The sequence below is a fragment of the Anser anser genome (genome assembly GCF_964211835.1).
Source record: "Anser anser genome assembly, chromosome: 11".
In the NCBI taxonomy this organism is placed as follows: domain Eukaryota; kingdom Metazoa; phylum Chordata; class Aves; order Anseriformes; family Anatidae; genus Anser; species Anser anser.
In genome coordinates, this window is record NC_139732.1 from 8,026,019 (window position 1) to 8,049,879 (window position 23,861).

At 40.3% G+C, this 23,861-nt stretch overlaps 1 protein-coding gene and 1 long non-coding RNA gene across 2 annotated transcripts; one reads left to right on the forward strand and one right to left on the reverse strand.

Annotated features, from left to right (window-relative positions):
- The first annotated feature begins 1,164 nt into the window (after positions 1 to 1,164).
- RBL2 (RB transcriptional corepressor like 2) lies at positions 1,165 to 23,861 on the forward strand. The gene is made up of 22 exons (XM_083852083.1): positions 1,165 to 1,416; positions 2,016 to 2,146; positions 3,398 to 3,598; positions 5,011 to 5,075; positions 9,713 to 9,841; positions 10,415 to 10,575; positions 10,681 to 10,745; positions 11,454 to 11,640; positions 12,544 to 12,710; positions 13,372 to 13,481; positions 14,472 to 14,575; positions 14,935 to 15,072; positions 15,613 to 15,777; positions 16,033 to 16,144; positions 16,786 to 17,058; positions 17,527 to 17,801; positions 18,334 to 18,510; positions 18,676 to 18,747; positions 19,134 to 19,251; positions 20,315 to 20,517; positions 20,958 to 21,122; positions 21,911 to 23,861. The coding sequence occupies exons 1-22, from the start codon at positions 1,195 to 1,197 to the stop codon at positions 22,079 to 22,081; spliced, it is 3,411 nt and encodes a 1,136-aa protein (XP_083708209.1). The 5' UTR covers positions 1,165 to 1,194; the 3' UTR covers positions 22,082 to 23,861.
- On the reverse strand, positions 16,172 to 23,792 carry LOC310905616. Its single transcript, XR_014589175.1, has 6 exons — positions 23,707 to 23,792; positions 21,513 to 21,620; positions 18,231 to 19,215; positions 17,925 to 18,055; positions 16,880 to 17,049; positions 16,172 to 16,516 (listed from the first exon to the last, which is right to left on the reverse strand). It is a non-coding gene; the product is annotated as an uncharacterized lncRNA (long non-coding RNA).

The following is a 23,861-nucleotide window of genomic DNA, read 5'->3' on the forward strand; positions in this document are numbered from 1 at the left end:
GAGGAGGAACGAAACAAGGAAATACTTAAACGTGGAGGCCTTTCATCGTCTAGGAGTATCATGTAAAATTAATTCAAGTCTGTCTCATAAAAGGTTCATAAGCCAAGTTTCTGAAAATTGATAGTATTTTATTGTCAGAAGGCCTAGCCCTTCTCAGGGACCTAGACTAGAGGGTAGGTGGGGAGGTTCCAGTAGAGCCTTGCGTAAGTTGCTAATACTGCTGGCTGTAATTTATTCTTACAGTACTGGGAGATAAAGAACTGAATCCAGTAATGGAAACTATTCAATTGACATGATAAACGAAGATACCTCTTTATTGACTCATTTACAGTGTGTACTCTAGCTACTAGTGATGTTTAGCCTTCTTGCTGCTTTGTGAGGGGTGAAAAAGGAGGGAGGGAGGGCACAGAGGAACATACAAATAAAGCCACGTCCTCTGGAGTGAAAAAGGTATCAGTGGTTTTAATATCTGAACGGTTCTTGTATGAATTGTCAGTAGACCATTACCTGAAAAACGACACGACTTCTGAGTTTCCTAGAGAAGAACGGTCACGTTATGTATTTTAGAGCCTAGTTGCATAAAAAACTAGGGAAGTATACAGCAGGATAACCTTGTTTTTAACCTAGCCCTTGTTTATTGTGTAAGAGTCCTTTCTACCTAAAGGACGCAGGAACAGTGGAGGGTTTCCAGTAGGAAGTAAAATAATGCAATAAATGACTGGCGAGGCGTCGTTCACCTCCTGTCCGCCGAGCTGCCTCCCCCGGGGGCGGCAGGCAGCGCCCCCTGCCCCCAGGCCGCTGCGGCCTCCCCCGTCAGTGCCGGGGCTGTGGCTCGCCGGGGCCCCTCCCCTGTCACCCGGGCCCTTCTTCGGTGTTCTCCCGGCCGGGGCCGCGCCTGGGTTAGCGCCGGGTGCCCGGCGCCGCCCGCCCCCCCCCAGACCGCCCGCCGCCATGACAGCGCCGCCGCCGCGTAATGACGTCACGATGCCCGCACTGCTCGCCGGGAGCCATGCGGGCGGGCGCTCCACCGCTCCCTCCCACCCCCACCGCGCCTGCGCACCGCCCCTCCGAGCCGCCAGCCAATGAGCGGCGGCGCGGCGGCGGCGGGCCGTTGGGAGCGGGCGGCGCTGAGGGGCGGTGGCGCGTGCGCGGGGCGGGGCGGGGCGGCGCTGCCCCCTAGCGCCGGGGCGCGGCATGGCGGGCGGCGGGGGGGAGCCCGAGGGCCGGGCGGCGGCCGGGGGGGGCGGCCCCTGCCCCTGCCCCCCCTGCGGGCCCCGCGGGCCGTCCCCGCCGGCCGAGGAGGGCGACACACGGCAGCGCTACGAGGAGCTCTGCAGCAGCCTCAACATGGACGAGAGAGCCCGCTCCGAGGCCTGGCTCAGCTTCCAGAGCATGAGGCGCAACTACACGCTGGAGGTGGGGCTGTGAGGGGTGTGAGGGGCCTCAGGGGTGCGAGGGGCCTGCGGGAGCCCGGCCGGGCGCGCGGCGCCGCCGCCCGCTGCCAGCCCCCGGCGGGCCGTGACGGGCCCGGCCCCCCCAGCCCCTGCCCCGTGGCGGGGGGGCCGTGCCGGCGCCCCGCGGGTCCCCGCTGCCCCCGTGCGGGTGCCCGCCGGGCCGCTGCCGGGCTGGGCGGCGTGGGGAAGGGGCTTGTGTCCGCTGAGGGGCGGGGGCGTCCCCGGGAAGGAGCCGCTGCTTGCTTTAGTCTGTTGGTAGTTCTTACACGCGTAGTACTGAGTGTCGTTCTAGGAGGGGAGCGACACCAACCGTGCTGCTGGTCTGTGGGTCAGCTCTGAAGTTCATTAACGTAACCGCTAATTGCGTAACTTCTGTTGTGACACCTTCAGCGTTACGCGTTCCAAGCACGCTGCGGTGGTGTCAGCTCTGAGACAGGGAACCGAATTCCTCGGTGGTTGGGCACGGTTGGTTCAGGACACGGGTTGTGCTTCCCCTCAGCACGGTGGAAAAAGGTTTTCCTTCTCCTGACAGCTTTTAGATCGCCGTGTTTTACTTCACAGGGAAACGATCTGCACTGGCTGGCGTGCGCCCTGTACGTGGCTTGCAGAAAAGCGATTCCAACCATGAGCAGAGGGACGGTTGAGGGAAATTTCGTGTCCTTAACCAGAATTTTGCGCTGCTCGGAGCAAAGGTAATTCTTCTTTTGGCCAGTTTCAAAACACAAAATCTCAAGGGCTACTTGTCAGTTTGGAAGACTTAGAAACTGTGAACAAAGGATGGATGTCATTCTTGATTCCCGCTCTTACAGATAGAATTTACACAGTGGGAATCTGTGCGCTAGAGCTCATTGCCACACGAGTAGGACAGTTCCATTTTGGTCATTAGTATATCATAAAAACACTGCTTTTCAAAATTAGAGATTAACTTCCCGTGCTCAGAAGGGGAAGAAACCAACTCATGAAGAACAGTTTTTTGAACGTTGAATGAAGTGTGAGCTTCCCACAAGAGTAACAGTTTTCATTGCTTGTGACACCGTTAATACCTTTTTGCTTTTTCTTTTTGTCAAGACTTCCACTTTTCATTTGTTCTTGCTTTATGATGCAAAAGCAATGTCAGGTTCTGACAAACTTTGCTCGAGTGTTTTTGTCTATAGCGTAACGAAGGAGAACTTCCTGAAACAAATGATATTATTTATCAGCAATGTGGTTGTTTTGTAGCAATTTAGTAGATCGGCAAAAAAAGAATGCTTACATAACTGTTCATTATGCACTTTCTGTCTCCTTTACTGTTGGATCACTATTATTTGTTTAAACAATACAGAAGAGTTCCTTCAAAAGCATTTTTTTCCAAATCAGCCATTCAAGGAACTGAATACGGACAAGTAGTTTCTGTCATTTGGACTATGCAAGACTAATAACATTGAAAAAGCATGCTTAGAAAAAGGAGTGAAAATGAATGGAAGCCAAATTTATGAATTGAAATGTACATGTGTAAAAGTGATACGCTTTATTTTTTCCTACTTTGTAGAGCTTTTTAGTGTTCAGTAGAGGTCAGATTTTATTTTATTTCAGTAGATAAATTATTCAGAAAAATGACAGCAATTTGCTTTTATAGTAAGCTGCCTGCTGGATCTGATGGTGTCTTTGTGAGGAAAAGCCAAGAACCTTGAATGTGTAATTAACAGGGTCATCAGCAGAGGGTATCGCAACGCGCCGCGAGCTGCCCGAAAGCCTGTCCGTGTGTGTAGGTGAAGGACCGGCTCTGAACACTTTGAACTACAGCTGTCACATTTGCAATGCTGCCATTTTACCAGTAGTTAGGAAAGTAGCAATTGCTCTTTTGTTGTAAATAAATAAAAATGTATGGTATATTTCTGAAAAAAAAAACCAAACACAAAAAAACCACAGCAACCTCTGAGATCTAACCTGTTCCATATTTTCAGCCTGATTGAGTTTTTTAACAAGATGAAAAAATGGGAAGACATGGCGAATCTACCCCCCCAGTTCAGAGAACGAACCGAGAGACTGGAGAGAAACTTTACAGTTTCTGCAGTAATTTTTAAGAAGTATGAGCCCATTTTTCAGGACATCTTCAGATATCCTCAAGAAGATCAACCTCGTCAACAGAGAGGAAGAAAACAGAGGTACCTTTCTGTAATTTCCAGACTGACTTTAGAGCATCACTGTCACAACAATATCCTGAAATTTCTTGGTTGTTGTAAATGTGTTTTAACTGTGTTTTCATAGTAGTTCTTTCTGATATCAGAGGTGGTCTGTTTGTCTTCGCTTCCAGAAGTTTTGGAATCTTTTTTTCCAGCTTGTCAGATCTGACGGGATGCGTGAAGTCCCAAAGCTGTTAAGTTTCTGTGATTTAGGGGTGGGGAAAAAGATGAAAAATGAAAACCAGCCTCTAGGCAAGAGAAGTACTAGTATTTGTAAGGTGGGGAAGGCTGGAAGAATTAGATCATTTTATGGTTCGACAGCCTCACTAGCTCACAGAACAACTCAGTCTGTTTCACTACACATTAATTCCTGTAGTTTTCTCCATAGAGACAGATCTTCTGCATGTTTTAATTTATAGTGGAAGCTTTGTTTCTTTGTCACTGTTGGTATTATAAGAGCTGTCAAATTATGCACTAGCATTCTTTTCTGGTTATTTTGATCTTAACAAGATTTTATCTGTTTATGCTAGCACTTTATCACGGCTTGTGCTAGATAGACTGTAAATATTAGGAAAAAAACCCATTGCTTTCTTCTTTCTTTCCTTGATGTTTTTTGTGAGCATAGCTTAGTGGTATTTGTAACCAAAATTGAGTTACAAATCTATTGAGAAGCGTTAAGATGGCACAAAATGTTGAAATTATAATATACTGTGTATATAATACTACAATTAGAGGAGGAGCCCTGCTAGTTGGTTAGCTTGGATGGTAAGGTATGAACTAATTCTGAAAATCAAGTCAGAAGATGATACTTCTGATTTTTGCATGAAATACATAATAGTTTTAACATTCCTCATATAACCTGCTGTAACCAAATAAATGATTTAAGGCTGACCAGACAACTAGAAAAATGGATTAAATGGCCTCACCCTGAATGAATTTGCCTTGCATTCTGTATACCCTGTAGAGTTACATACAAAAATGCTTTACCTAAGTACATAGGTGACACTTGCGAACAAACAGGACGTTAACATCAACACGCTGTGTAATGCATTCCTCCAAGAACATGTATACGTGGTTATATTGCTCAGAATACTCCTGAAGAAGGCATTTCAGCTCCAGCTCTCAATTTGTGTTGGACTGCCATGGTGACATTCAAATCATAGCGTGCAGACTGAGACTGGGGTTCCTGTTGCATCTGCAGTAAAGCAGTGTGCAGCCTTTTCGTTACCTCAGTCAGGTTTTTGTGTGTTTTGTTTGGTTTGGGGGGAGAGGTTTTGGCTACTCCATGGTAAAGCCTAATTTTCTTTCAGAATGATTGAATATTGTGTGGTGTTCTGTCAGTCTGAATTCACTGAGCTTACTTTGCGTCTTCTTGCTTTGTTTTTCCCCAAAAGACGACAGCCGTGCACAGTGACTGAAGTGTTCCACTTTTGTTGGGTGCTCTTTGTTCATGCAAAAGGTAAGAGATTTGAACTGGATTAAACACTGCAGACCTGGTTTTGTTAGTCTTTGTCTCATATCAATCCTTAAACGGTGGGCAGTTACAGGCCTTTTGCAGAAGGGATCATCTTGTCTTAATTTCCCCAGCTGCATGTTTTACTGCTCTTCAGAGGTAAGCTGTATGTTGACGGTAGCTTTTATGTGAAATATTGCTGTGATGTTTCCAATATTTTGGCAATTTAAGCTGTAATTCCAAGGTAAAATTAGCTGAGAGTTTTAGTGAATTCATATTTAGAGACAGTTGTAATTAATATGAGATATAGATATATATTCACTAGGAACAAAGAATAATTTAAATTCCTCATAAGTTTCCAACAATGGTGATAATATTTAATAGATTTTTTTCTGTAACGTAGTAAGAATGTATCGTAAAACCCAAGGTGTGATTACTTTCATGCTGTTACCACGATAGTATTCTAATTCTTTTGATAACCTGCCCCCTCACCCTTTTAAAAAAATGTGCACACAGTAACTATACCAAATAATAATGTGCATTACTAAGTAGGTCTGCATATGTCTTTCTCACAAGGATGACTGTCCCTTGCTTTTTGGACATAACAGTGTATGTGTAACTGTCTGGTTGTCTTGAAGACTCAGATTCCTTTGAAATACACAAGGGGAAATCCTCTGTTAATAGGACACCATAGAAATAGTGCAGTGAAGAGACAGTATATTGCAATGTATGCGTAATTGTTGCAACGTATGTATAATCACTATTGTAAAAGCACCCTTAAAGCTAATGTGAATAGCAAAGAATTGCAAGCATTTTTTTCTTGATAATGACTGATGGGCCACAAGAGGGAACAGGAGTAAATCCTTTTGCACAAAGGATAGTGAAGCTCCCCAAAATTTTAGCCTTAAATTGTTCAGTCATCACATAATCTATAGTCTTTCTTCATCAAAACTGGTTGTTACAGTGTTTCTGCTTACCTGGGACTTCAGGTATGGCTTGGGTGAAAGTTCCCTGGGAATTCCTTATAAGTAAGACACTGTTTTGAGGCAGATGAAGACAAAACTTATGCTGATAGTTGAAGGAACTTTTGAAGATTCTTATCCATTAAAAATTTCTAGAGCTTTTATATTTTTCAGGATAACTTCTAGAATACTAGTAGTCTCATTTCTACAAGGAAAGGGAGAAAAGAAGGACTGTGGGGTGTTTGCTTTGAATTTTAAAGTAAATCAGCTATAAGGTTCGTGCAGCGTGCTGTGATTTCCTTAATTGGTTGCTTTTTGAGGATAGGACAGAGTAGGTTGTCACAGTATTGAATTATCTGGCACTAATTTTGTCCAGTACAGATTAGCCTTTCCTGCTACACTGTACCACAGAGCAGAGGGTTGTCAGCAAGTTCTTTTTGGAAGAGTTACCAGCAATATCACTGGACCGTCACCATCGTCTCTTTGTGCAAAGATTGGGAAGGCTGTGGCATTGCACGGGTGCTGTACCAAACACCTGTGTCTGATGTAGAAGCTGCCTTTTCCAATAGGGTGTAAAATCTATGTTGCAGGGAAAGAGAGATTTCTCCTAAACAAGCATGTTACTTGCATCCTTGAAACACAGTATTATTTTACATCTTTTGTTTGTTTGTTTTTTTCCCCTGCACTTCAGAGTAGTGCTCTCAAGCAGTATGAAATGTCTTTTTGCACTCCCCTGAGACCAGAGCAGAGTCACTACCATACCTCTTTCCAGTAGTCAGGACTTCACTTCGTTAGCACACCTGGGCAGCTGAGAGAGTAAGTGGGTCAGTCTGAAATGTCTCAAGTTTTTCTTTTGCTTGCTATGGAAACCCCACTTCTGTGGGTAGAGCGGCAAAAGCGCAAAGGGACTGATACGAGTCTTGTTCTTGCTGGATTCTTGGTTGGTATGTTTGAGTAGCTGCATCATCAGTTAACTACGTGTTCACTGGTGAGCAGTTTCAGACATGTGAATTAACTTTGTAGACTGCAATACTGTGCTGATAACACAGCCAATTAAGCTGAAAAAAAACAAACATATTTACAGTGTTGATGAACTATGAAATTATTAAGTGACTAGTGGTAACTTTATTAAAGTGTGGTAGTACAAAAATGTAAACTAAATGTTTACCATTTGAGGAATTAAATATTCCTGTTAAGTTTTGTTCACTGTGTTTTGAGGGTTGGCAGTAACCCTTATCATGGCAACCGCACATCAGCGGCAAGTTGAGGCTTGTCACCGTGATATTTCTGCACGCCTCAAGATCGGTGGTGCGTTCGGTTCCACCAGTGCAAAGTGCAGGTCTTGCTCGTACCTCTGGTACACGCTGCATGTAAGATACTGACTCTGTTTAGCGATAGTGCTGTTCTCACCTACTATTTTTAGGAATTTATTTTTAAACTCTAGAACTTATTTATTTAAAATGGCAATTCAAAAAAGATCTCTTTTTGCTGCACTGAGATAACTTTTTTATTAGTTCATGCTTGGTTGTTGTTGTGGTTTAACCCGGCCAGCAGCTAAGCACCACACGGCTGTTCACTCCCCTCCCCCCCCCCCCCCCCTCTGGGACAGGGGAGAGAAGCGGGAAAATGAAGCCTGTGGGTTGAGATAGACACAGTTTATTAAGACAGGAAAATAATAATAATAGTACTACTAATAATAATGTGTATGAAACAAGTGATGCACAATGCCATTGCTCACCACCCGCTGACCGATGCCCAGCCTATCCCCGAGCAGCCGGCCCCCCACCCCGGCCAGCCACCCCTATATATTGTTTAGCATGACGCCAGATGGTATGGAATACCCCTTTGGCCAGTTTGGGTCAGCTGTCCTGGGTCTGTCCCCTCCCAGCTCCTGCTGCACCCCCAGCCTGCCCGCTGGCAGGACAGAGCGAGAAGCTGAAAACTCCTTGGCTTAGCGTAAGCACTGCTCTGCAACAATTAAAACATCAGCATGTTATCAGCGCTCTTCTCATCCTAATCCAAAACGTAGCACCCTACCAGCTACTAGGAGGAAAATTAACTCTATCCTGGCTGAAACCAGGATAGTTGTGAAAGAGAGTGGTAAATTATTATCTTAAATGTCACTGGTTTAACAAATCACTTGTATGAACATACTGGTAATGTAAAATTAGATTTATTTTTGACTGCTGGCAGTAGCTATTGCCACGCTAGACTTTATGCTTATGAAATTGATCCTGTCATAAAAGTTACTTTAAGATATTGATTAACATTTTTCTGTTATATTTAGGAGTTTGATTTCTTTGTTGTGAACTTATTAATGATTTGGAAATAACTCTGACGAAAGTGTACAGTTAACACAGATTTCATGTAGACTTCATTGTTTTAAATAGTTCCAATTATCTACATTCAAATTATTTTTAACAAACATAGAATCAGAAAACTGGATATAAATTTGAACAAACTGGTACGTTACTGGTAGAAGAGTAACAACGTGTGTAGGAAAATGCTTTAATCATATATACATTTTGATGTGTCCTACATGAGTTTATTACTATATGGTAGATCTCTTCTGGGAGCTGCCCCTGTTTTTCATTGTGCGTTCAGCTAACTGGTTAGGACCTTACCTGAAAAAAAGAGTAAAAGACTTATTAGTATTGAAAAAGTGATAGAAAATCGTGCTGTACATATAAATTCATGGAACTGTGATTTATGATATGAATTAACAGCATAGTTAATTTTACAACTGTTTTTAGCTCTGATCGTTCCTCTAAAGGAATATCATAAACCTAAATGAGTTTAGTAAAGAGTTGGGAATCTGAATATAACCTCTGTGAAAGGTGGTAAAAGAATATAAGTATTCTTTTCTACAGAAAGATGATGAACAAAAATTATATTAGAGGTATATAAAAGTACATTGTAAACCAGATTAAAGATACACACTTGTAAAGACTTTTGTAAAGCGTAAGAGAAATAAAGTTCAATGTATGTTTGTAATGAGCATGCCCCCAACAGAATTGGATTTGTTTTGAAGAATGGGGGGCTGTTGGACGGGTGGGGGGCTTGCTGTTCCCAGGACATCTGAACACTTGACTTTATCCTAGCAGGAGTTAAAGTTTTTTGCAACATTCCATAGCAATGCAAAATTGGGGAAAAGGATAGTCTCAGTCAAAGCCCATTCTTCCCCTTACACGACTTCAGAACAACATTCCGCCTCAGGGAGATGGAGTAAGACTCTGTTGAAGAAGTAACGCTGCCAGGCACTGGGGCTTGTGTTCCCAGAGCTAGGGTAACAAAGTTTTTTCCTTAGGGCATTTCACATTAGTTCATGCTGCTTCAAGTTACTTACGCACTGATTGATCAGGTTACTGTGAAAGAGGGAGCCTGCAGTATGCTTATCAGCATCTCCGTAAGGTTTGTTTTCAAAACAGCACAATGTATTTGAGTTCCTGTATGATTGCTGCTGTTCCTGAAAGTGTATTTTATCATTATATTTGCTATATGTTAGTGTGTGTCCGTTTTACTCCCTGTGTTTCTATCCAGATATTTCCAATCTTAGTCACCCAGATCTGTGCTTCAAAGATTCCATTATTGATTGCAATACAAATCTCAGTAGTTTTTTGTAAAATAATTTTAACTCTATGCTAATTTTAACTAATCTCATGTGCCTTTCTGAAATTGAAGGTAATTTTCCTATGATCAGTGATGACTTGGTCAATTCCTACCATCTCTTGTTATGTGCTTTGGATCTAGTATACGGAAATGCTCTGCAGTGTCCTAACCGTAAAGAACTCCTGAATCCTAATTTTAAAGGTACGTTGAAAAAAAAAAGTCTTTATCCAAAGTCTGCAGGAATTTCTTAGGCTGCTGAAATGAGTATGAACATACATAGTACAGAATAAATTAAGTAATACTAATTTGAAATATGTGGGAATTATTATTTTCTCTGTCTGGCCACACAGTTATATTCCTACTAATGTCATATGTGATAACAGACTATCGAATTCTGTAAATAGTATATTAAGTCAAGAACTTAATGTACTCTGGAAATACCACTGAAGGAATTTCCAATCTAAACACTGCTGTTAATGACGTGTTAACGTCAGTGGAAGGGTTTATAATGACACAGTCCTTGCTGGACACAGTCAGACCAGAGGGCGCCCAGGAGGCAGCTGTTTGGAAAGCTCCACTGCTCAAAAACAAGGCTGGCACCTTGATTGTTTACGTTGAGTGGGCACTGTACAATTAGTTATTCTTTCAAGGGAACTAATTAGTTTACCATTTTAATTTCACACTACCTGAGACCACATAGCACAGAATTTTAGTTTAGTAAGAAGACAGGGTATGAATTTGCAAAATCAAATAATACACTGTTCTTAATTGTAGGTCTACCTGAAGACTTTCACAGTAAGGATTATAAAGTGTCATCTGATCCTCCCTGCATCATTGAAGAACTGTGTTCATTACATTATGGATTAGTTTTAGAAGCAAAAGGCATAAAGGAACATTTTTGGAAGCCATATATTCGGAAACTTTTTGACAAAAAGGTTGGTCAGTACATTTCTGATGTAGAAAAAAATCTCCTTAGTCATTATCTTCAGGACTTTTTCAAGAACTGAAATGTCCATCCTTTGCTCTTAACTGTCTTACAGCTTTTAAAAGGAAAAGATGAAAATCTGACTGGATTTCTAGATCCTGGAAACTTCGGCGATAGCTTGTGAGTCAACTTTATTTGTGGTTTGGATTGCGTTTTTATCCCCTTGAATTGTAACACAATCACACTTGCATTACTCTTGTGTATTAACATTAATGCTAGCTAGTTGATTTGCATATTTATTACTGTTTATGTATTACATTGAATTGTGTTTCAGTTCCTTTTCTTTGAGGTGGTATGGCCTGAGGCATAAGAGGAATGATTCCTTAGTATAGTGTTACTTGATGTCTGCTTTTATTCTGGTTTCTATGTTTCCTTGATTTTTTTGTACATAATTGTAAATGTTAGGAAGAAAAAGCTGTGGTGGCACACTGAGTGGGGCTCAAGCCTGAGGGAAAAATCAGGTTTGGTGTTTATTCCTTTTTAAACCTAGAGATGCTATGAGTAGGACTTACTGTTTTCTTTTAAATGGTATGAAAATGGCAACTGCAGTTTATGGTGCTGTGATGAGTAAGGTTGGAGGAGTTTCCAGCCAAACACCAGCTCCCAGTATGATGTTCCTCCCATGGCCATACCAAACGGCAAGCCAGCAGATATAATGGAAAAATAATGTTCTTGCCGGTGTCACGTTTTAGATATTGTTGGTTTTAAATGGTTAAAATAAGTTCTGAGGTAGACTTCTGACAGGCCAGAAATGTGCTCCTTCACTAAACAGGTAAACGAAGCACTAAATAAAGGCGTTTTGTGTCGGTCTTTTCCTCTCTGTTGTAGCAAAGCCATCAACAAGGCTTACGAGGAGTACGTCTTGTCAGTAGGAAATCTGGATGAGCGAATCTTTCTTGGGGAGGATGCAGATGAAGAAATTGGAACTCTCACAAGGTGCTTAAATACAACTTCAGGAATGGAAACAGCTGAACGAGTACAAGTGAAGCATAATCTGCAGCAACACTTTGACAGGGTGAGTCTGACATGGTCTGTTGCTGCTTTTATGGAGAAGGCATTGAGTTAGTCTGTGTCTGGTTGTAACAGATGCTAAAAAATTACCATCTTTATTGGAGAAGCTGTTCCGGCAGTGTACACAGCATCACTGAGTTACATTTTGCAACTGCTTAGATGTATTGTTTAATTTTGTGGGGGTTTTTGGACAGTATTTCTCCATGCAGAAAGCAGACATATTTATCTGTGATTACAGAACACCAAAATGTTCCTGAAGATGGAAAAATACCTTAAAGGAGAAGGGATATGAGGCAGGCAGCTGAAGGATGTGAGCTTTATCAGTACAGTTAGATCAGAGAGCACAAAAGGGTAACGCAGGCTGGAGCACAGAAATGTGATCTTTTTCCAGCTTGACAGTTGGTTGATGGCTGTCAACATTCTTGAGGACAAAAATAAAAAAAAATACTTTCTGCAACAGAATGGAAGTGCTAATTGTTTCTGCTACATTCAGGAGGACTTTTTTTAATCTAAGAGTCACACTTGCCGACAGGAAACCCTGGCTCAGTACAGTTTTCCTACAAGCTTCAGCTGCCTTTGGTACTCAAAGGATGGGAGGGGACTGCTGACGTTTTTTAGTTAGGCCTCTTTCGTGCTTCACTCCAGTATCTGCATTTCAGTGTGAGGTCATTTCGTCTCTGTTCGTGCATTCGTACACCAGCATTTGATACCAGCATCCTGGTGACAGAGATAAAGTCATTGCTGGCGACTGAGACATAACTCGTTTGAGTTGTTTGATTCCTAGTCTTTTTCCACAGATATATATTATAACAAGTTAAGAAAGAATTCTAGAGACCGACACTTCTAGGTTGTAAGCTCTGAATTTTGTAACACTGGACAGTTGTGTGCTTATTTTCTGTCTTTTTAGTCCAAATCCCTTAGGATTACAACCCCGCTTACCGGCCGCAAGTACATTAAAGAGAGCAACCCGTATGTGACGCCTGTTTCCATAGCGACATACAGCTTGAGCCGCCTTCACACCATGCTGGCCGGGCTGAAAAATGCCCCCAGTGAAAATCTGGAGCAAATATTCAGGTAAGTTTGATGTTTGTATTATATGATGTTTGATAACCAAAAAAAATGTTTAAAAAGTAGGGTTATAATAACAAAAGTTACTGTGAGATAGTGTAATTTAAAATGCAAAATCATGAAAGGTTCTGTAGTAATATAAGAGCCAGAAGGATACTAAACTTTCAAAACACTCTTCTATTTCTGTGCCTTTTGTCCTTGAGAGATTGACAGCTGTAAGAAAACACATTTTAAACCCAACTTTATGAGCTTCTTGAACAGCAAACTGCTAATAGATTTTCTTCAAGGCTTTTCTTCTTACTTAGCAAACCTCACTACCTAGCAAGTCACTTCATACTGGAGGAATTAAAAATATTTTTTTTCTCCATGCAGATAAACTTTTACCTTAGGTACTATGTATTTTAATCCACTTTTTGTATCACGTGGAAAATGCTGTTTAAGTATTGAACCCTTACAATGAAAACATGTATTTACTACAATACGTACAATAATAATACTACACTGTGGGTGTTTTACAGCTACGCACATGTGTGTATTGGCAGTGCTGTCTGAGATATTTACAGCTTCATGCTTTAATCATGTTATCCAAATTGTAGATTTTGGTTTTGTTTTGTTTTTTGGTCTTAGTAGGAATAGGACTTTGAAAATGTTTAATTTGTATTTTCAGGGCATGTTCCAGAGATCCTTCTCAATCTATTGCAAGCAGAGTAAAAGAAATGTGTGAACTCTATTGCCAGAGCACGCAGTCTGAAGGAGAATTCAGTAATTTTTCTAAAGGTAGGAAACATTTCAGTTACATGAATAGAGATTAAAGTGCATTTAAAAATGCTGATCTCTTTTAAGTAAACTTTGTGTTTTTATAGAGGCTCTGCTTTAGCACAAGAATATTTTTTCTATTACTTCTGTCTTTTCCTGGTATTCTTAAGACATGGCAACATTCAACCCTGTATAAACTTTCATAATTAAACTTGGCTTAAATCATTGGAATTTGATGATACTTCCAAGTTCTACAGAAGGGAAAGAAAAAGCCCTCTCAAGGGCAGAATGGCTTGGGTTGGAAGGGACCTTAAAGATCATCTAGTTCCAAGCCCCATTGTGAGAGGGTGCTACCTTTCATCTCAAGTCTAAGAATATTGATAGCATGAGTTTTTGTAATAGTAAGGAAAAACCTGACTCATTGTATTTTTCAAAATTCCTACAGCAAATTTGGCTTAAATACAAGGTTTGGTTAGTACAGATATTAATTAAAATCTTGCTAGTATAAACACAAAGTATTATTTGCAAAGCTGTCAAGATTTCTGAAGTGAGCAAAGATGGATTGGAAATTATGAAGATGCTCTTTGTGTCTGTTCCTGTCAACACAGTTGCTTCAGTGTTTTCTGTTGCACAGTGCAAGTTGGATCCATATAGATCATTTCCAAACAGTGTATTTTCTGAACTTGAAATATGTGCATAAATTGCTATATAAAAATTGTTATAATACACGGTGTATTATACACCGTGAACATGGTGCACTTGGTTCTTGTACGTGGTGTTTTTTACCAAATTGTGGGTTCAGTCATACGTTGTTCTGGTCTGCAATCACAAATCTATGCAGGATAGGGGAGAGATACCGCAGTTAGTGTTAAGTTTTTAATGTTAGTCAGATTTAGTCCTGCAAGTATTGTAGTCCCTGCCACACAGAAATCCAAGTAAATTATCTTAAGCTAAAACAACTAATGATTTTTGAATTGTATTTCATGATATTTCTATTTAAAATTCCTGCAGATGTGGCCAGTAAGCATTTTCGTCGTGCTGAGGTACTGTACTACAAGGTTTTGGAGTCGGTTATTGAGCAAGAGAGGAGGAGACTGGGAGACACTGACTTATCTGTAAGGAAAACTAATCAAATTGTGCCTCCTTTTAAAGTTGGATCTGTAATAAGGAAATCAGTTGTAGAGCATGACAAACTGCTTTTTTAAATGAGGGTAAATTTCTGAGAAGTAGCCTGAAAGCGTACCTGAATTAAAGAAAAACTGTACAAGAAATCATTTGTGTTTGCAAACAAAAAGGATAAATAAAATTTTTAAAGAGTAAAAGATGTCTCATTTTGGATTATGTTCTGTCACCTACAAATGCAGATCTTTTTTTAAACACCTGATACTCTTGCTGCTGAGACAGAACAGAAAGCATTTTACTGTTCTATAGTTACACTGTAAATTAAGCACTAAAACGTGCAATTCTCTTGTAGGCAATACTGGAGCAAGATGTGTTTCACCGGTCTCTGCTGGCGTGTTGCCTTGAGATCATTACCTTTACCTATAAGCCACCTGGAAACTTCCCCTTCATCATCGAAATATTTGACATTCCAGTTTATCATTTTTATAAGGTAAAGTGTTTAACAGTTAAGAAATGCTGATCAAGTCATGCATGCTCTTGCCTTGTATTAAGTAAGCTCCTTACCTAGCTGTTAATTTGTACTTTAGCTCTTCATTCTCAGTTTTTACCCTTTTTGTGTTGAAAGATTTTTTTTTATAGCTGGCTGTCATTCTGGGGTGTAGCTTGGGCATTTAAAAATCAAAATACTGTTTCTCAGTTTAACACAGGAGCAGTGTGCCCAAATAATAACTAACAGATTATCATTTCATCTTGAACCAGCTAATGAGCTGTTGTAGCAGCTATTCTGAAACAGTGCATGACATGTTTTATTGTTTGTTTAGAAAAATACCAATACCTATCTTCTGATAAACCAGCAGGACAACTGCTGATTGAACCATAGTGATGCAGCCTGATACTTCTACTAGTCTCTTCCCTGAAAATTAGGAATTAGAGCTTTCTGTAAGAAGAAACACATGAAAACAAGTATATTACACTTATCACTCACTGTTTATTTAGTATTATGTGGAGTTCATAATTCTCTGCTTTACAGGTAATCGAGGTTTTTATTAGAGCAGAAGATGGACTTTGCCGGGAAGTAGTAAAACACCTTAATCATATTGAAGAACAGATCCTGGAAAGCATGGCATGGAAGCAGGAATCCATATTGTGGGACAGAATCAGAGATAATGAAAACAAAGTTCCCAGTTGTGAAGAGGTAAGCACTTCTTTACATTACATAACTTCACATAGTCTTCCTATCCAGACAGAATAAGAGAGAGTGGACATGATATCCTGTACAATCGCTACCCGGGTTTTAAGTTAGACTTAGCGTAGTTTTTCAGTGCTCTTCATTGTTTCATTTTCTTCCATATACTTTGCCATTCAAATGTTTTAGGTTAGAAGCTTTTAAAAACTTGTTATGCAGTGAATCTGTGATAGAGACACTTTAATAAAAGTATAATTATTTTAGGTAATGCCACCTCAGTATTTTGAGAGATCTGCTGCGAACAGTGTTGTAGGTTCTCCACTGACGCCAAGACGAATAAACGAGGTTCGTGCTGAAAGTGGAGGACTTGGAAAAGGTGAGATTTTTAAAGCATAACACATTTATTGTTCTTAGACTACACCTTTAGTTTACAAACCTAAATGGTGTTACAGAAGGAAGCTACTCTGGCAATGTACAATTAGTTGCAAAACTTGTAAATGGTATTTCTATTGCAACTCATGTAGTTAAGTCCGATGTTTAAGATATATTTGTTATTTCAAATCAAAATAGTGTTTTGTTAGGGTGGTTTCAGGGTTTTATGTGTATGAACAGTCTGTATGTATGTGTGTGTAGACAAATATGTAAATACATATATTCTAATCAGTAGCCCCTAAACAGTTTGTTTTATTGTTATACCAGAATAGAAGCTCTGCTATATATTTACTTCTGGGAAGCCTCATTTTTTTTTCTGGGGAAAAAAAATAAAACATAATATGTTAGTTTAGAAAAATATTGAATACTGCATTATTTGAGATCAAGTCATCTGTAAGAGCGATTTGTAAGCGACATGTGTAGACAACTTTTTAAAAATGCTTCCAGAAGAACTTTGGCTGACAAGTTTTGGTTCTTATTAGATTTCTTTCATATATTTGTATAATAAGGGATTATACAAGAAGTAAATGTGTATATATATATATACATATTATATATATTTTGTTATTTTTTTAAAATCCTCAGGCCTCTCATCTTCTCCCACGACCCTGTATGACAGATACAGTTCTCCTACAGCCAATCCCACCAGGAGAAGACTGTTTGTTGATAACGATAATACCTCTGACAACGGAACTCCAGTAAGGGTTTCCCAGCAGCCCGTGGTAAATACGGTGCCTGTGCAGAACATGAATCCCGAAGCGATGTCCGTAACTCCTGTGCCCGGCCAGACACTGGTCACAGTGGCAACTGCCACCGTAACAGCCAATAACGGGCAAACTGTTACAATACCTGTACAAGGTAAGGGAAAAGCAACAGTAGGATTAGGCTGGTTCCCATCAGAGTATTTGTACGCAGAAGAGTACATTAGGGAGAACAGCATGCCAGTGGCAAAAAAGCAGGTTTAAGAATTAATAATTGGGGAAAAATCGTATGCATAGGTGAACAGAATTTAGAGACAGAACGCTGACAGCACGAAGATCTTCTGACTACCAACAACTGTTTATTGAACTTAGGTATTTCAATAACCCTTCCTTCCTTAACTGGCAGGGGAAGAAAGTAGCATTATTATTAAAAATTAGTTAAATTCCATTATATTCTTGTCTTCTTACGATAAAAAGTCCAAAGCATTTTGATGAAACAATTTCATATCTATAATATGCTATTTAAGCAACTAATAAAAGAATTACTGAGCTATTAAAACAAACAAAATATCATTCATACCACCAAAACTTGCTCTCACTTCAGACTCTTTTTCTTAAATTACAGGTATTGCCAATGAAAATGGGGGGATAACTTTCTTCCCAGTCCAGGTAAATGTAGGAACCCAGCCTCAAGCCGTCTCTGGCTCCATTCAGCCCCTCAGCGCCCAGACTCTTGCTGGTACCCTGAACGCTCAGATGACTGGGGCAACGTTACAGCTACCAGGCCAGGTAACTGTGCAGCAGATCTCTCCTGGAGAGCAAAGACAAACCCAGCAACTTGCCACTGCCGCATCTGTCAAGCCCCGGAAGATGGGCTCGCTTTCACTCTTCTTTAGAAAGGTACTTTTCAGTCTGATTTGTGCTTTGTTTAGTTTGTATTGCGGTAGGTCCTCTATGATTTAAAAATATTTGCTTATTTTTAATAATGGTAAGAGAATATTCAGTTTAAAAGTTAATGTATACCTTAAGTCTATTCGGATACATATCTTATGGTATGCAGACCATTTCGCACTGGCAAGGGAGCAGATTAGCACTGCTCTAGTTGTGGAGTAGCAGCCAGCAGCCGCTTAAAGGTGTCCATTTTCTTTAAGGCTCTTTAAAAGAAAGAAATTCATCTTTGAGATGTTCTTATTTATTCAATACAGTGGTTATGTGGTGCTGTTCCTGCACTGCAAATAATTCCAGAATTTAAGCTTCAAACAAATGCTTTCTTAGCATCAATACCAGTAAACACAAAAGTTAAATTTAGTTATTCTTCTTTTGACTTACCATTTCCACAAGTTCTACAGGCTGTACAAGTCTGAACTGTGCTTTAGCTTGGATGAGAAAAGCAGTATTGATGTGCTCCTAAGCACAGCCTCAATTTCAACAGGTGTATCATTTAGCTAGTGTTCGTCTACGGGATCTCTGTGTCAAACTCGATATATCTGATGAGCTGCGGAAAAAGATCTGGACTTGTTTTGAGTATTCCTTGGTGCACTGCCCTGAAATCATGATGGACAGACACTTGGATCAGCTGCTCATGTGTGCCATCTATGTAATGTCTAAGGTAAGGTGAATAAAAACACCTGCTTTTTTAAGGCTTAATATGCTATGACTACAAATTCCTCAAACAACCTACCCAAAAAACAACCACCCCTAAACAAATCATGGGAGAAAAAAAAAAAAAAGAACACAGAAACAATTTTAATCTTGTCTGTTTGTCTATGCTTAGGTTACTAAAGATGACAGATCATTTCAGAACATTATGCGCTGCTATCGGACACAACCACAAGCCAAGAGTCATGTAAGTACAGTTAATATTAAATGATGTGGCTTCTGGTTAATTAAATGCCTTTGGGAATGTAGAGATTTTCAAAGTAAGACTTAATGTTAAATATACACAGTCTGTGAGCACTCTCCTTAAAGACAGAGTCAAAATCCTGCACTACCAAAAGCTTTTTATGCTAAATTGTATCTCTAGTTGAAAATATTTTCACTTACAAGCTACATCACCAGTGCCTAGTGGATAATCATCATCGTAGGAGGCTGTATTTTCCCCTGTAGGAAACAATCTGATACCACAGAGAAGTTTTCTAAAAAGCAGCTCTATCATGCATCCTATTGTTCCCTGACTATGTAACCACACATTTAATCATACTTCCCGTGTTATGCTCCTCTTTTTCCCTGCAGGTGTATCGGAGCGTCCTGATAAAAGGCAGGAGACGACGACGACAGTCTGGCAGCAGCGATAGTAGCAGCCAGCAGAACTCACCTACGGACAGAAGTAAAGAGAAAAACAAAGAAAAAAGTGAGTGTTTCCAAATTGCATGTGTTTTTAATCCCCCTTCCAAAACATTATGCATGGAGTACAAGTTGGATTTTGTGTCGCCCCACACCAAATAGATCCTTCTTCGGTACACTTGGATACACCTAAGGACATACTCTTAACAAGCAGCTAACTCGAGCTCAATATGACATTTGAAGCAGGCCCGTTTGAATCAGTCACTGCATAGCTTAGCTTCAGTTCACCACAATGGCAGCCTGAACTCTTGAGATAAGCTGGTACGCCAAGGAACACGTCTTTGTGAATCAGGGAAGACCAGTGCTGGCCCCTGTTCAGCTACTCATTTACTTACAACCGTCATGGAGCTGCAGCAGTTTCTTTTAATATTTTAGCTGAGAAGCAGTAGCTGTCTGGCTTCGTAGCTAAGAACAAACCAGCCGCCCACAGCATCTATTTTAGCGAATCTGTTGTCTCCGAAGTGTAGATGAGTCTTTCCTTGACATTTGAACTAATGCATTTTCCTCAAATGACCTTCTGCACAGGAAAGCAAGTAACTAATGCTGTATATTCTTACCACCAGCTACTTAATAGATGACAGTATAAATGTAGATCTTAATGTTTTCTGTCACAGAAATGTGGCAGGGAGGGGAAAAAAAAGGTACATACTGTTTGCAACTTCCCACATTAAACCAGCAGGAAGTACTACCAAGACATCTATTCCTACCAGTGGCTGACAAAAGACTGACATTACTTATTTGAAATTGTGCCAGCTGACAACAAGAGCAAGGTACTGTTAAAATTATAGCAAAATTCCTGAGAAATGGAATTTTAGCTGAGCTTAAAGCCTGTGTCTGTACATACACTCAGCAGGTATATCTTGAACAACATACTGCTTTTTTGTAAGGAAGGATGCTAAGGCAACAAAATCACGACCTCCACTATCGACACCAAATTCAGGGTTACCGTACTGCAATTTAACGATGTGGAATGCAGCTCTTGTGTGCAGCTGACTGTCTGGGATCGGAATGATTGAAATGCCCAAGGCAGCTGTGACTGAATAAAGCAGAGCTTCCTCTTGTCTCTTCAGCTAGCAGAGACTCCAGCCCCGTGATGCGATCCAGCAGCACCCTGCCTGTACCTCACCCCAACAGCGCTCCCCCTACGCCGACCCGGCTGACTGGTGCCAACAGCGACACTGAGGAGGAAGAGCGAGGGGACCTTATACAATTCTATAACAACATCTATATTGAGCAGATTAAAGAGTTTGCCCTGAAGTATACTTCAAATGGGGTAAGTTAACTCTGCTTTTCATTGGTAAATACATCTTGTTTTGTTGTACACGCGGTAAAATACTCTTAGCTAACCTCATTTTAAGGGAAGCAAATTCAAGGGCTTTTTTTTTTTTTAGTGACAATAATTTCAGTTCAAGGACATACTCTGGTGCTGAAATATTAAGCACTTCTGTTAATTAATTAATCATGTATGAAGTATACAACACCAAGCCATGTCATCCACCAGCCTCTGATACAGTTAAAATAAGTAAAATATTAGTATGGCCTAGAAGTATGACCAAACTTGCCCATGTTCTAAATAGGTAAGGGTATGACCTAAGTCTGGAAAAAAAATCTAAACCATGCTTAAGGTGACCAATTTACGAAAGCCTTACTGTAGGTAGCTTACTGAGATTAGACAGCTCGTATTGAATGCTTTTTTCTTTTTCCCTTGAGCAGACCGATTCTCCTCCGCTCTCGCCCTACCCGTTTGTAAGAATCGTCTCCCCTCGCAGAATACAGCTGTCCCAGAATCACCCAGTATACATCTCACCACACAAAAATGAGCCTACTCTCTCTCCTCGAGAGAAAATATTCTATTATTTCAGCAGCAGCCCATCTAAGGTAAGACTAAAGTGTTTTACTTTGATTTTACAAATCCTTAATTCTACCTTTTCTTGCTGGTAGTGCAACTAGAGAAAGTTGAACAATACAAACAGAAAGACGTGTTGTACAAGGTGTACTTTGTCACCTAACGCTCTCCAAATTGACAGTTCACATATCTAAGAAGCTATAAAGCAAGTAGGTGTCCAAGTTACTTGTGTACTTGGAGAAGTTACCCTTTGTAATGGTACACATGGAAGACTCAAGAGGCATGGCCATGATGCCATTTGCTTTCAGGTAACAGGATGGGTGATTTGGCATGAAGACACTTGAAGGAGTAGAACACTAAGTATGGTCATACCCTCTTAACTGCTTAGTAGGGGAAACATGTCTCGATGTGAACAGACTTACCAAGTGAATATGAAACAGGCTGCATAAATCCTGTGATATCTGGTCATCAAGAATGGAGTAGAAATCTTCCTCGGGAAGCATCTTCATTCAGGATCGGAACTGCTGCATCTGTGGTGTGAGATAACAGTGGTGTGAGATAACATGTCATAACTACAGCAGGAAGGCCTTTCACCTCTATGTGCACAGCACCAGAGCACCAAAAAAGCTCGTACAAAAGGCTTGCTTGAGAGAGAGCAATACAGTGGTCAAAAGGGTTAGTTTGTTACAGCAAGTATTTTCTATAATTGCCAGAAATAAGGCACATGTGAGATCACAGTAAAGGGATTAAAAAAACTTCACTTTTTTGGTAGCCGCAATAATGAGATAATTCTGCCTTTTTTTTTCCTGCTTCTCCCCAGAGGCTAAAGGAAATTAACAGCATGATTAAAACAGGAGAAACTCCAACAAAGAAGAGAGGCATTCTCTTAGAAGATGGTACCGAAGCACCAGCTAAGCGGATCTGTCAGGAAAATCACACTGCTCTGCTAAGACGACTACAGGATGTGGCAAATGACAGGGGGTCTCACTGAGGTCAGTGGTCCAGGACGGGAATTCCCTCTCTCCTGCTGCACGGGGCCAGGTAGCTTCATGCATCGCACAGGTTCACCGAGCCTTGCAAACACCAGGCTGTCATCTTTTGTTGTCTTTCCACCTCATGACTGCCTCCTGCCAGACTGCGCTGAGCCTTTGGACTTGGCAGGAAGCGGGAGGAGGCGTCTCCTACGATGCCTGGGACACTGAGGATGCATTTCAAACTGCAACTCAAACTTGCCCCATCATTAAGCTAATTATAAGGCAAGTGAGCTGTCTTCAGGCTTTGGCTTGAGAAAGCAGTTAAAAAACTTTTTATTGCTTGGAGGATGCATCCCTAATACAGCTTTCTTACCTTGCAACAGGTATTTAAATCCATTTGCTCTAACCAGTCTACTTACACTGTTTTTGTCAGTGCTTTACCTTTTCAGCTTTGGACAAGGAAGTTATGTATGTATCAGACATGGGAGCACGGTGCCAAGATGCTCATATTCAAGGGGGTCTTTTTTTTTTTTTTATATATATAACATTAATGACCTCCACAAAAATAATGACTTAGGTGATTTTCTAGAAAATCTAGTTGTTCCCCGTGGAAAAGGAAGCTAGCTTAATTCAGGGCTCAAAACAAAAAAAAAATCCTATCTGAATGGATACTTTTATATTCGGGGTGTTCTGTGTGCCCCTGAAAACCATCACATTATTTCGCTTTAACGTTTGGGCACCTTGTATAAAAGTAGCTAATTTTGTTATGCATTGTTTTTAGCTGTGCAATGTTTTAAAGTGAACTCTTGTTCAAAAGGTGGCACTTTTGATAGGGCTGTGAAGCATCATTTTTAAGGCAGATTAGTTTTGCTGTATATTTGCAATGGCACTTTCTAAATGTGAATTTTTTTTTTTAAAGGCTGACTTCAGATATTTTTCTTTATTGAAGCAATTTGACTTTTGTATTTATTTTCAAATTGACATCCTATAGCTTCCCTCTTCAGCAAATGGCATTAAGAATTAATTTTAACTTAATGTGCATGCAGTAATGAATGCAGGAAGCTAGGGATGTTTACGAGCATATAAAATGCCTTGAAAAAAAGCAATGTTTCTGCATATTGTTCTTTTTGAGAGTCAGGAACTGGCCATCTCACTTATTCAGGAGGAAGGTAGCCTCAACCCCTTAAAAACGTATATTTAGCTTTTTGCTGTTTGGTTTTAAAGGACAGAGGGGTTGTGATTTTTTTATTTTTTTTTTAAACGGACAAAAATCAGGCTGCCTGGGAAAGAAATCCCTCCCCTACTAACAGGATCAGCAAGCACTGCATATATCAATTAGACCAACTAATTGTTTTCATTTAAAATAATTCTAAAATACCAACCTTGTTGGTATGCTTAAGTCCTTTCCTAATACCTGGCATGCTATACTATAGCAATTTACTCATTTTCACTGATAACTGGGGACAGTGTTGCTGTTCAATGTAAAATTTAGCACACACTGATTCTATAAGTTTTTATAATGAAACAATTAAAAGCTTGATGTTTTCACTCATTCCTGCTCCTTTGAATAATGGGAAGGTTTAGGACTTAATTTCACTGTAAATTCAATTAAGGTAAAAATAGAAGCATCTTTCATTCTTACCTGTGTAACAAAGGCTGAAGTCGAGCAGCTGTGTAGATGTTTCTGTAAAAATATTTATGAAGTTGTCAGACAATTCTTGTTACTTTGTACCAGTTACATTACTTTGTATGAAAATATTGCAAGTGTATTTTTCAATAAAGAATTTATAAACTCAC

Excerpts from the sequence above, each read along its gene's own strand:
- RBL2 (XM_083852083.1), top strand. The coding sequence starts at position 1,195 with ATGGCGGGCGGCGGGGGGGAGCCCGAGGGCCGGGCGGCGGCCGGGGGG. Across the intron at positions 14,576-14,934 it reads TGGGAGACACTGACTTATCT|GCAATACTGGAGCAAGATGT; the intron begins GTAAGGAAAACT and ends ATTCTCTTGTAG. Across the intron at positions 17,802-18,333 it reads TTTCACTCTTCTTTAGAAAG|GTGTATCATTTAGCTAGTGT; the intron begins GTACTTTTCAGT and ends CAATTTCAACAG.